This window comes from Thermobia domestica, chromosome 9 (genome assembly GCF_964235325.1).
Source record: "Thermobia domestica chromosome 9, izTheDome1.hap1.1, whole genome shotgun sequence".
Taxonomy (NCBI): Eukaryota; Metazoa; Arthropoda; class Insecta; order Zygentoma; family Lepismatidae; genus Thermobia; species Thermobia domestica.
The window spans coordinates 87,707,723-87,721,604 of record NC_137462.1 but is presented as its reverse complement, the minus strand read 5'-3'; the positions used below and the strand labels follow the sequence as shown (position 1 = coordinate 87,721,604).

General features: G+C 36.1%; 1 protein-coding gene across 1 annotated transcript in view; it reads left to right on the top strand.

The window, feature by feature from the left end:
* The window catches only part of LOC145694826 (dynein beta chain, ciliary-like), a 614,922-nt gene that overhangs the window by 288,971 nt on the left and 312,069 nt on the right, over positions 1 to 13,882 (top strand). The window contains exon 32 of the mRNA XM_081771484.1: positions 6,217 to 6,352. Within this exon, the coding sequence (XP_081627610.1) occupies positions 6,217 to 6,352 (136 nt within the window). The remainder of the gene's footprint in view (positions 1 to 6,216; positions 6,353 to 13,882) is intronic.

The following is a 13,882-nucleotide window of genomic DNA, read 5'->3' as shown; positions in this document are numbered from 1 at the left end:
TGGTCACCCAAAAGTACTATCGAACAAGAAAAGGACATTATAGTGCATAACTGCGTGAAGAAGGAAGAATAAGGAGATGGACTTCAAGAATCTTACACTCCAATAACACGGTGAAGCATCTGTGTGCTTATTTGGAGGGAATTAAGTTCTACTGAACTTGGACATTTAGAAAGAAAAATAAACCAAACGAGGTACATCAATATACTGAAGAATACGGAAGGTTGTTCGCTTTATATTCGACCATTTTTGATGGGTACTTACCTTAAGAGATACCGTGGCCACTACCACCGATCATATTCTTTTGGACCCCCAGCATTGTGGACTACCTCAGGGCATTACAGTTTACATTGCAGCAAGTTCCGGTTCAGGACAGGCATGGGAATTCTGTCCCACTCCTTCCTGCAAGCTTTTCATAGACCATCCAGGGTGCGCGGGCGGCAATATTAAGGACGTCATTCAACTGTCCAAATGCGCAAAAATCCATTGGACTAGCATCAGAGCTTTTCATGGTTGAGTGTTTCGTAAGAGGAGCCTGTTGTGTGTAAGGGGCCACAATAGCTTTGCAGTATTCACCCCGAGTGTTAAACCTTTCTGCCGACTCTGTTTCATAAGGTGTACTTACGAAAACTTAGCATGGAAACGAGCTACGTATCCCTCTCAATACCGGTTGGGTTTCGGCGCCATTTAATAGCACTCACAACCGGCAGCACCGAATCGAAAAATGGTTGGATATACGGCGAACACCTGTAATTTTCTATAAAGTGTTCTAAACATGCGTCCCAATAAAGATTTGAAATTTATGCACAAGGGTGCCCATGTTGTGGTTTCAAGGGGGGGCAAGTATAAGCGACGTTTCAAATATAGTTTCAAATTTTCCTGTAACTAATGTAAAAATTCTATTCGGTTTTCAATATTTCCTATTTCCTCTTAGGGCGGCGAGCGCCCCACCTTGCCCACCCTGATGGGCGCCCTTGTTTATGCACGATAACTGTTTGCAACATTCTTCTGGGATAAGTATGGAGTCGTACTCATAGACTACCTCCGCAACGGTCAATAATTTAATCCAAAATATCTACATTACTTATAAAACTGAAAAAAATTCTAAGTTCAACGTCGCGGAAAATGAAAAGTAAGGAATTCTGTTCTTTCAGGATAATACACCTGCCCATCAAGTCCCTGCGAACACAACTGACATTGCATAACCTAGGATTTCAGTGTTTAGATAATCATTCTTATTCCTCAGATTTAGCTCCGTCTAACTATTACGTGTACTTATTTCCCAAACTTAAATAACACTTGAAAGGACGCCATTTTAGATCTGATAGGGGTAGTGCTACGAACAGTTGTGCGAGGAAATCTTCAGATTTTTTTTAACTTTTCTGCAAAAACTGGAACACTGTACAAGATAGTATATTGACTCTCGGAGGAAGTGTAGAACAAGTAAAATTTCACCATTCCACGTGCACTCCTTCTGGGTTTTCAGCTGTTCCTAGTCAATATGGCAGACGTCACGTCAGTACTTTGAAACAAAATAAGTAAGGGAGCACTAGTATATACCAATTACTAACTAAAGATTAGCACTCTGACAATACGTTTTAATGGGAATCAATTTAATTCCATAAATTTATTATCATTTGCAGAAAGGGAAAACACAACTCTTTTTATCCCATTCAAAAAATTAAGCCCTGGTAGTTGCGAACTAAGCTATTATAAGCACATCCTCTGAATATTGAAAGCTGAGAATAATGTTTCAGATTAAAGAAGTATAGAACATTTAAATAAAACAAAATATGAAACTGAAAAGTTAAAACCTGGATGAATACAAACAAGTTACGTAACTGGTTTTACCTTTCTTTTGTTTCCAATCGAAGTTCATCCAATACGAAGAAAACAAGTGAACCAAATCTACTATTGTTCGCTAGGCACAATAATTAAAAATCATAAGAAAGAAGTATAACTAAAATTTACCTCAAAATGCGTTAAATTAGATAACAGAAATATGCGTGCATACCCAGACGCTCAAAGAAGAAAGCTTGAGGACTAACCTGCCACATAGTAAATGCATGGAAAGTAGACTACAATTTGACAATGAGATTGGTTATGATACTGATATAAAATACTACATGTAGAAAGTTTAAAGATTGTAGAAGTCTGGGGGGGCAGTCCAGGTGGCAGTCAGGGGGGCAGAAGTAGCTACTAGGGGGCGCTCGCCCCCTTGCCCCCCCTCTGGCGTCGTCACTGGTTCACACTCAAATATAACAGCATTTCTATTAGATAGGTTTTGTTATCTAGGCAACGTATAGTAGTAGGTAGATTTTCCGCACTCATGTTGACAATAGTTTTCACATTGATTTTTGGTTTCAAGGCTTAGAAAGGTTAAAAAGATTCGAAAGTGTTAAAAATTTTCTTCATATTAACGATTTCAGAATTTTCCCCCCTATGATTCTAAAACATCGTGGATCTTATTACTTTTTCAGTGTTTATGTTTACTGGAAGATAATTATTAATGTCAAGACTACTTTTTCATGTATACTATTTTAAAAGATCTGAATGGCCAAGTTACTTCAATGGAATTTGAAACATCAGTGAAGATTTGTTCCACTTTCCTTCATTAGAACTTCCCTCTGTTTCATCTTTCCTGAAATTTCAATGAATTTTCAGCGAGTTCACATGTGGATCGGAGACGAGGATACGAACAAAATAAAACACTCATTATCTACAGACTGTATAGTGAAGTACGAGGAAACGAATGTAAGAAATCAGCCGCAAAAATACGAAAGTATTTACATGTGGTAGAAAAACAGGGGTAGCAGATATTGTCATGCAAATAAAGACATTGAAGTTGAATGGGTCAGATATATTAAGAGAAGAAATAAGGATCAGTTTATAAAAGCTATTCAATACCAAGAGGCAATAACTCACACAAGCTGATGGCTAGAGGAAGATACAAAAGTGGGTAGTAACGTGTGAGTTGTAGAACTTAATCCAGCTATCACGGAAGATATATATCCTATGAACATACACATGCAGTATTTCCAGGACTGTGTCGTTCCACTGAGTATTCGACACAATCTTGTATAATGTCTACAATACTCAGATCTCAGAGAATGTGTAGAATTACCTAAAGTGCTTAATCAGTCTTTGGCGAATAATGCAGTATATAGTGACCATATCATCACTTTTATTCGTGTGATTGCAAACGTTAACGTGCTCTGAGGAATTACTGTTATTACTATTTCCTGAGTTATTTTTTGTTATACATTTTATATTTTATTATCGGTATATTTCAATCAAAAATTTTCTTGCAGGCCTTATATCTGGAGAACTACATATAGTGTATCCAAACCCAAACTATCACTTAAACACCATGTGCGTGGGTTTCCTCTGGGTTCTCCCATTTTGTCCCACTTTCTTCATTCCACTATGTCATTCATTGCTCATCATTACTGTCTCCTTTAGCCTAGCCGGCATAATCTTGGGACGCAGACACGTAGCCAGGATTTCGTAATAGGAGAGTCCGTGACATGAAATACTGTGGTTATTACACCAGGGGCTCTATCATTCTAAACTATTTTACTGGTAACATATATTGGCTTGTTTAGCCAGGATTTGGTAATGGCGGGGGGAGGGGAGGGACGTGACATCAAATACTGTGGTTATCTTCCAGGCCCTCTATCAATCTAAACTATTTTACTGGTAACATATATTGGTTTGTTAGGACAATAAAATAACGATATGTTAGTAAGTATTTTAATTTTTAAAAAAGCTATTAGGAAATCTTGAGGAAAAGAATATAAAAAGTATTGAAAAGGATTTTACAATATCTACGTTCCTTCCTCTGTTTATTCAAATATAGCAATTTTCCTTTCATTATGACCTCAACTATCATAAAAAGTACATATCCACTGTTGTAGAAAGTACATATCCAATAATCTTATATATAAAAGAGAACGTACAAATCCTTTGTTCCCTCATCACGCTAATACGGCTGAACCAATTTCTTTCATTTTTGGGGGGTTATTAGGATTTGGACCCTAGATGGTTTTTATCATATCACTTTAATTTTCAATTACCAGTGTCTTGAGATAATTGACCATTCAAGTGTCCATAACGTACAAATCCTTTGTTAGTTCATCATAGGTAAAAATAAACGTATTTATATGCAACCCGCATGACCGTGTCACTCGGCGGGTTAACATAAATGACAGGCGATATAATGTTAACATTAATGCAATCTTCTATGGTTTTTATCATATCACTTGAAAGCGAAAAAGTAAAAATTATCTAAGTAACAAAGTTTATTGCGTTCCGGGGTGACCCCAGCGAAGCGGGGTGAACGCTGCTAGTCTTATATATAAAAGAGAACGTACAAATCCTTTGTTCCCTCATCACGCTAATACGGCTGAACCAATTTCTTTCATTTTTGGGGGGTTATTAGGATTTGGACCCTAGATGGTTTTTATCATATCACTTTAATTTTTAATTACCAGTGTCTTGAGATAATTGACCATTCAAGTGTCCATAACGTACAAATCCTTTGTTAGTTCATCATAGGTAAAAATAAACGTATTTATATGCAACCCGCATGACCGTGTCACTCGGCGGGTTAACATAAATGACAGGCGATATAATGTTAACATTTACTGCAATCTACTATGGTTTTTATCATATCACTTGAAAGCGAAAAAGTAAAAATTATCTAAGTAACAACGTTTATTGCGTTCCGGGGTGACCGCAGCGAAGCGGGGCGGGTTAACATAAATGACAGGCGATATAATGTTAACATTTACTGCAATCTTCTATGGTTTTTATCATATCACTTGAAAGCGAAAAAGTAAAAATTATCTAAGTAACAAAGTTTATTGCGTTCCGGGGTGACCGCAGCGAAGCGGGGTGAACGCTGCTAGTGCCTTATAAAATATTTTACAATATATGCTTTCCTTTCTTTGTTGAATCAAATGTTAACAGAACTTTCTTTCCACATAACTTTTTGTTTTTATTAGTTCGTCCACTACTATCTGTTCCAAATGAGAAGTTATAGGAGCAGTAGAAAACTGATTCTAAAATAACATGTTTGATACTGCAGAGAACCGATGACCAAAAATTATGATAAAAAATGTTCACATTATTACAGAACGACACTATGTTTTCGCAAGCTTGAAATTTCCCTGACTAAAAGCAGAAATTCTGAGAATTCCGTAACTTTTCTAGATATTTCAAATTCCCTGACTCTTCCAGGATATCCCGCTTATTCGCCACCATGTATTGCAAGTAATTCGGCTAATGCGTTGCTCGTAAGGCTGGAATGGAGATGAAGCAATGAGAAGGGCACATGCTGACAACGCTGTGCTCAAGTTTGCGTATCATTGGCTACTGATTATTAAACTTGTTATTTGAAGTAACCAAACCCTTGCTGTAGCTTTTTATTTTTAACGCTGATTCTTCTTTTCCTCGTTCCTTTTTTTTTTCATCTTGCCCTAACTTTTTCATTTCTGGTTTCGAAGGGGGGCTCCGTACCCCCTGGACCCCCTTGGCTACGTGCCTGGTGGGAAGTAAAACTCAAACATGTTATTTCATTTCCAAACTATCTCTTACCTCAGTATGGTGTTCTTATTCCGTAGAAAATACGAAAACTCGATTTAGAGGTCGTTCAAACATTTTGAGGCACCTGACCCAGAAACTAATTATAGGCCAATTATTTATATATAGGCCTATATATACTTAATCTTTTGATCAATATTTTTGATCATTCCTTATTATTTTGTTTATTTCTTTTATTTTCTCGACCTCGGTTGTAATTATTTTGTTATCTGGTTTATTTTCTTAATGTGTAGATCTTACATTTGATTTATACTTTTCCAAGAAGTTTTATTGGGAATTTTAATGTGCAGCTTGCTTCGACCATTGGGTCGATCGTAACAGGGACGATAGTCTCGCTACTGGCGTCTCCGTTAAACCTTAACCAGTAGAAATTAATACGCATCCAATAAATATTTGTAAAGACTAACTTTGAGTTTTTCCCCCATCAAAAATTAAATTTCTACGGACCTGGTTAGTAATGAGAAACCTTTCAAGGAACGCAAGCATTGTTTTTTGCTAGTGACTGTAAATATAATTTATTAAATTTATTAGGTGAACAATCATTTTATTTGCACATAAAATGAACTGAACAATTTTTATATTTCATAATGTTTTGACTTAATGATTTTATTTCAGATGGTCTGACAAGGATGGACATTGCTATGCAAACATATGTGATGCACAATTTAAATATTGGTATGAGTATCTGGGAAACACTCCTCGACTTGTTATCACTCCACTGACTGATCGCTGTTACATCACCTTAACTCAGGTAATATTTTGAAATGTTCGCGAGGGTAAACTGACCAATTTTGTAATAATCTTATTTCGCAATTAATCTGTAAAACTAGAAACGTTGATTTACAACAGCTTGAAATTTTCTGATACATGTATTGCCTCTTTCGTTTTATGGTTTTCAGTTCGGCGCTGAAAATTCATCTTGAGAGTACCTGTGTCTCTCAGAATTCTTTGTGCATAAATTTGAAGGGTGTTGTTACTATATTGTTGGATGTAAGTTATTACAGGGGTGCTCATAAGGGGGGGGCTATGACGCAAACTGCGTCATTGAAATATTTGGGGGGGGGTAAAAACCTATATAAATATGTTTGAGCGGGTGTAAAAATTAATCGAAAAGATTTTTTTTAATGAAAGAACACCTATGGATAGACAATTGGGGGGGTGCGTCATAGACATAAGGGGGTGGGCACCACTGGTTATTAAGACCTATTCCAAGAAGTATAAAAAATGAAACGAAATCTTTCAGTTTAACGTCCTGCATTTATTCCCTTTAGGTAAAGGGAGACGATGATTAAAGTGAGTGATGATTGAAGATTTGGTGGAATTAGAAAGTGGGAGGAAATGGGAATAATCCGAGAAAACCCACGGACACGATGTTGTTCACCACAAACTTACTTGCTAGGGATCGAACCAGGGACCCCTCTTACCAGAGGTAAGCGCTCTACCACTGAGCCACCGTGACCCCATATTTCTAGAATTAATAGCATTGCACATTAGTGTAATTATACAATAGAAAGCTTTACTGTCATTCAAATGACAGTATTTCAGTATCATGTTGATATGAAGACTCGTATGCAGTCATGCATGCAATATCTAAGGTGATGAACAATAACTATTTTTATCTTTGACATCACCAAAGTAAAACCTCATGCATAATTAATTGTAAATCTTTCGTCACTTATTTATCTGTAATAAAAACAAACAAGTGAATGTGGAGGAGTGTGCAGCTGACATATATGTAACTATCTGTATCTTGTATTTGTGTTTAAATCTCGCTCCCCTTAAAGGAAGGGAAACATATTGCCTCTTTCCAATTAAATTTGAGACCTTCTCAGTTTCTTACATCTATGAGTAAGATCAAAGGTCTAAACTTCAACAGAAATCTATCCCCTGACTTTATCACAATTCCAAGGAAAGAACATCAGAGGTCTCGACACATGGAAAAGATGTAAGCGTCCCCTTTTTGGAACCTAAAATAAGAATTGCAGGACCCAACTTGAAACCAGTGAATGAGAAAGTGATCAGTTATCGATCAGCAGTTATCAGAAATCAATAAACCTCCCAACAGAGAATCTCCACTGTATCTCGTACTGAATATTATCAGATTTCTAGAAATTAAGTATTTGTACTATTGGACGTACTGCGTAATGAACCTTGTGAAATTTGATGATGCATCAAGCGTCAAGAAACTTCGAAGAGAGTGCCATTTTAAAAAGCCAATTAGCGATGTTGATGAGGGTTTATACACAGTAATCCTTAAGTGCCACTATTTGCCTACGTCTTTTCCATTCAGATTTAATGAGAGATCGGCGACATATAAATTTTAGATTTTTTTTTTTCAAAATTTTCGTTTGTTACTGTTATCTATGCCAAGAGGTGAGTCTCATTTTCAATTTCATACACATTCGCCTGTACAATTCTACTCTAGTTGTCATGTATACTTGAAGTATGTCTGCTTCTTTTATTTTTTGTGTCTAAAATTTTAACAATTAGCTCTATCGATCTCATTTTGTTTAAAATTATTTACACAAATATCACTAACTTCGTCAGTTGGTTTTCAGATAATTTTGATGGCGCTAATTGCACAAAAGATTGCTGTAATTACGCGTTGCACGTTGGAAGTACATTAGGCTTTCATACATCTTCTGATTTTTCTCTTTACGCGTTGCATCACGATTTGGGATGTTAGGATTTCCTGTGCACTATGTATGCCCCACATGGTGGTATAGGCGCTTAAGATTTTCCCCGAATTTGTCTTTTCAATTAGCCCTGTTTCAGCGACGCATTCCCTAAAGGATTCGCGCCAGATTTTAGTTTTTTTCTCCCCTTTTCTCTTTAAACAACAATTATGCGTTGCATGATGGTAAGGTATCCGGGCTTTCATGGGCCACTTTACGGGTTAAGTGACACAGATTGTAGATCTCCATGGTTTTTTTCCGGATTTTTTGTTAGAATATATCCCTGTATTGGCCTGTATATCCCTGTATTTGGGTAAGGCTAACAACCTCATCCTGTAAAACAAAAAAAAAAAAAAAAAAAAAAAAAAAAACAAAAAAAAAGAAAAAGAAAAAAAGCACTTGTTCAGAAATATTCACAAAAGACTCGGACAAGGACTGATAACTTGGCACGACCTCAGCAAAAGAAAATGGACATGAGATTTGGAACTTGGAATATTAGAAGTCTTTATAGGGCAGGCGCGTCCGTAACGAGTGAGTTAGAAAAATACAGGTTGGACCTAGGAGTTCAGCAAGTTAGGTGGGAAGGAAATGGAGCTGTGAATTCCGTAAATTTTACGTTCTTTTACGGGGAAGGAAATAAAAGTCACCAGTTAGGAACAGGGTTTTTCGTTCACAAACGAATATTACCAGCAATTAGACGGGTTGAATTTGTTACTGACAGACTTTCTTTTATTACTCTTAAGGGACGGTGGTGTGATATTATTCTTTTAAATGTACATGCCCCAACTGATAAGGATGACTATATAAAAGACAGTTTTTACGAAGAAGTGGAACGGATATTTGACCAACTCCTGCGATACCATATGAAAATTCTATTAGGGGATTTCTATGCGAAGATAGAACGAGAGGATATTTTCAAAACGATTACAGGGAACTAAAGTCTGCATAAGGAAATTAATGACAACGGTGTTAGACTCGTGAACTTTGCAACATCCAAAAATCTAATCGTGAAGAGTACAAAATTCCCACATCGCAATGTTCATAAATACAGTTGGACATCACCAGACGGAAAAAAACATAATCAAATTGATCACGTTTTAGTAGGTACAAGAAGGCAATCTAGCATAATTGGTGTCCGGTCGTTTAGAGGGGCTGATTGTGACACTGATCACTACCTGGTAGCAGCGATAATACGAGAGAGATTATTGTTGAATAAAGGTAATATTCATTGTCCGAAAACGGAGAGATTCAATTTAAAGAAATTAGAAGAGAGCCAGGTAGGAGAGGAATACCAGATTGAAGTTTCGAATAGATTCTCGGCTTTAGAAGATTCGGAGTGCACTAGTGTTGAGGATACCTGGATTGAAATTAGAGAAAGCATTAAAATTTCAGCAAAAGAAAAATTGAGACGCGGGAAATACGTAGGAACAAACCATGGTTCGACCAGGAATGCATTAAACTAGCAAAGAAGAGAAAACAGGCAAAATTACGCTGGCTACAAAATCCGAATGAAATAACTACACAAAATTTCGCAGATCCATCCGGGAAACTTCCAAAACTTTTAGAACAAAGAAACGCGATTTTTTGAAAGCTAAAATTAAGGAACTTGAAGGTAATAGTAAAAATAAAAACATCCGGGACATGTATAAATGGAGCAGCGAATTTAAGAAAGGCTATCAACCTCGTGCTTATATAATAAAGAAATCTGATGGTACAGTTCTCACTGATACGGATAGCATCTTAAATAGATGGAAACATTTCTTTGACGATTTGCTTAACACGCAATCAACAACTAGTGTGTGTGGAGAAAAGAAGACCGCAGAACCGTATATTCCAGAACCCAACCGAATAGAAGTAGAAACCACTATAAAGAAATTAAAGAAACACAAATCTCCGGGTGTAGATGAAATTCCAGTTGAGTTACTTCTAGCTGGAGGCGAAAAATTGTGGAACAAGATACACAAACTCATCCTCGTTATCTGGAACAAGGAAGAATTGCCACAAGAGTGGAAAGAATCAATCATTGTTCCAATTCACAAGAAAGGCGACAAAACTGACTGTAATAATTATCGAGGCATTTCTCTTCTATCAACATCCTATAAAATCCTTTCAAATATGCTATTAGCAAGATTGACCCCATACACAGATGAAATTATTGGAGATTATCAGTGCGGATTTAGACGAAATCCTTCAACTATCGACCAAATATTTACCATTCGCCAAATACTCCAAAAAATGTAGAAATACAATACCCCGGTACATCAACTATTTATTTATTTTAGAAAGTCGTACGACTCGGTTCGGAGAGAAACATTATACAACGTTCTTAGAGAATTTGGAATACTGTAAAAGCTAATTAGATTAATTATGATATGTTTAAATGAATCCCAAAGTAAAGTCTGGGTAGGAAATTTTTTGTCCACGAGCTTTCACGTCGAAAATGGCCTGAAACAAGGAGATGCGTTGTCGCTATTATTATTTAACTTTGTGCTGGAATACGCTATAAGAAAAATCGAAGATAGCAACCAGGGCCTACAGTTGAACGGTATTCACCAGGTTATGACATATGCTGATGATGTAAATTTAATAGGGGATGTTAGGAGAACAATAGAAAGAAATGCAGAGATCTTATTAAACGCTTGCAGGGACATGGGTTTAGAAGTAAATGCAGAGAAAACTAAATACATGGAAGTGCGTCGGGACCGTAATACGGCAAATTATGGATGCGTTAAAATATTAAATAATACTTTTGATAAAGTGGATAGTTTCAAATATCTAGGATCAATATTAACAGACAAAAATCATATTCACAAAGAAATTAAATGTCGACTAAAAGCAGGGAATTCATGTTACTATTCGGTTCAAAATCCCTTGTCGTCTCGAATTCTGTCGAGGAATTTGAAGCTTAAAAAATAGAAATCGATAATCATGCCTGTTGTTCTGTATGGTTGCGAAACATGATCGCTTACACTGAGGGAAGAACATAGACTGAAAGTATTTGAGAACAAGATCCTGAGACGAATATTCGGACCCAAGAGGAACGGGAATGAGGAATGGCGGAACTTCATAACGAGGAACTACATAATTTATATGGTTTACCCAACATTGTTAGGGTCGTCAAGTTTAGGAGGCTTAGGTGGGCGGGTCATGTAGCTAGAATGGAAGAAAGTAGAAACGCTTTCAAAGTCTTGACTGGAAGGCCAATCGGAAAACGACCATTAGCAAGACCTAGGCGCAGATGGGAGGACAATATTAAGATGGATCTCGCAGAGATTGGAATACATAGTAGAAACTGGATGCAGTTAGCTAAGGATAGAAGTCAGTGGAGAGTTTTTGTGAACGCGGCGTTTAACTTCCGGGTTCCATAGGCCATAGAGTTAGTTAGTTAGTTATATCCCTGTATAATTTTCAGCGTCTCATGATCTGAATCTTTCAGGATTTCCTTTCCGTATGCTTAGCCTCTTTCTGGATCTTTTACATGTCTCTGTGCCACTTAACGGGTTGGCACTTTGGATTGTTTTCCCCGTTTATTTCTTTCCATGTTTGCTTAGTATGTAATAGTGTAAATATTTTATTTTCTCTCTATTTTATATATATTTTGCTCCTTTTAGTTTAGATAATTTTGATTTTTTTTTAAATAGTGTCAAGTTAGAATTACTTTCTCTTCTCGACCCCCCTACCCCAGGGCTTAGTTATAAGGGATTGCCTTTAGTGGATTTTGTTTAGATTTAAAGTTGTTTAGTTTTATATTGTTTTCCCATTGTTGCTACTTTGTATTATTGTACATTTAAATGAACCTCATACTTCTGCTTAATTTTTTTTTTTTTTTTTTTTTTTTTGCTGTTCATTACGTTGTTGTTCAACGGCATTAACGTTGTTTCGGTTTATTATCGGACATCATTCTGATTATCTTCTGTTCCACGGTCTCTGTTGCATGACGAACGTAACGTACTGTTACTACACATGATGAGTTTTCTTTATTTCCAATCTCTGTCTCTCCCGTCTGTAGTCTCGCTTTAGTCGTTTGCTCTATCCCAGCCATCTTCAATTCTGTCTAATCTTTCTGAGGTTTCAGAATCAATGTTAATAGTATTAAAAATAATGGTGGTAATACTGCCTTTCCTGGAGATATTTCTGTTTTCATATGAAGCATATTGCGAACCTAATATTAGACATTTGCTTCTTAATTTACATATATTTAAGATTGAAATTGGTGGGGTGTGGCATTTACAATAAATACAACATTTACAGCATAGAAACTTGAATTCTATGTTTATATATATTAACATACACAATATGATAGCTCATGTGAGAAGTTGCTTTGGTAAGTTTCGAGACTAAGAAAGGACATTTAATGGGCTATCTTTCGATAATAATTTATTTTGGGAGCTAAGAAGTTTGAGTAACAATTCCTACGTATCGAGAAGTTTCAACTTCGAGTAGAAGAAAGCAATAATATTGGTATTAACTTCGACGAAATAATTTTATGCACTCCTCTTAAATATCGATTAAGAAGATTGATTTAAGATTTTGTCTTAACGATTTCTATGAATTAGAATGAATCTACTGATTTCGGGTGTGAGACAATGGTTTGGTTTGGTCTGGAAATTGTAACAAAAATATTTAAGTTCGATTTCATCAGAGTTTATGTATAACTTCAGTGAAATAGATCATCGAGTATCCTGAAACCAGAATATATATGTATATACTTAATATTTTTCGAAATCTTACTCTTCCCGTACAAACAACAATTCCTTCTGATGCTTAACGATTATAAATAACAGTTAAACTCTAGTAGTAAAAATCCTTTAACGCATTATTTTCAATTTGATTTGCAATCTTTTGTGTATAACGTTCTTATATTAACCAAATTTGTTATCTATTAAACTGTTGTTTTATAATTTACATTATGTCGTTTTATCATTTATAATTTCATATAAACTGAAAAATTCTCCTTGAAAATTTGTTAATTCATACTATGGAATACATTTCACACTTGGGATACTTCACACTTTCATAAGGCTTGGGATACGAAGTAACTATTTATAGATACCTTGCAGTTTGCCCACTAAACCTAATTGTTTTTTAACTTTCTGGGTATCAAATATATGCACTTGCATGTGTTTTATTCGGGAGACACACTAGGCAACTGCTGAATGCAGAAATTATGTTGTTATGTTTTTTTAAAGTGAACGAACGTGACTGTTTGTATTTGTCATACAAGTTCTTTGAAACGCATTTAAATTTTTAAAGTGCGCAGTTTAGTTCTCAGAGGTTTAACACAACAATAAGTTAATTGTTGTGAAAGAAAATATAAATAATCAGTCAGGAGACGTTTCCCTTCCAATCTTGGTGCCTGGGACGTAATTGGGAATAGTGGGTGTGGGGGGAGAGGTCTTGACCTGGCTGAGAAAGAAAGATTTATTTCTGCACGTGGTAACAACATAGAGTGATAAGAGAGTTTATTTGGGTTTCTGGGCTCCTACAGCCTTTGTAAGACGCAGAGATCGCTGTTTCTCTTTTCATATGTGTGTTGTTAGTCTGAACTGAGTGTTGTGAGCGCGTTCTTTCCTGCATACGAATTTTAATTTAACAGTAGAATCTAC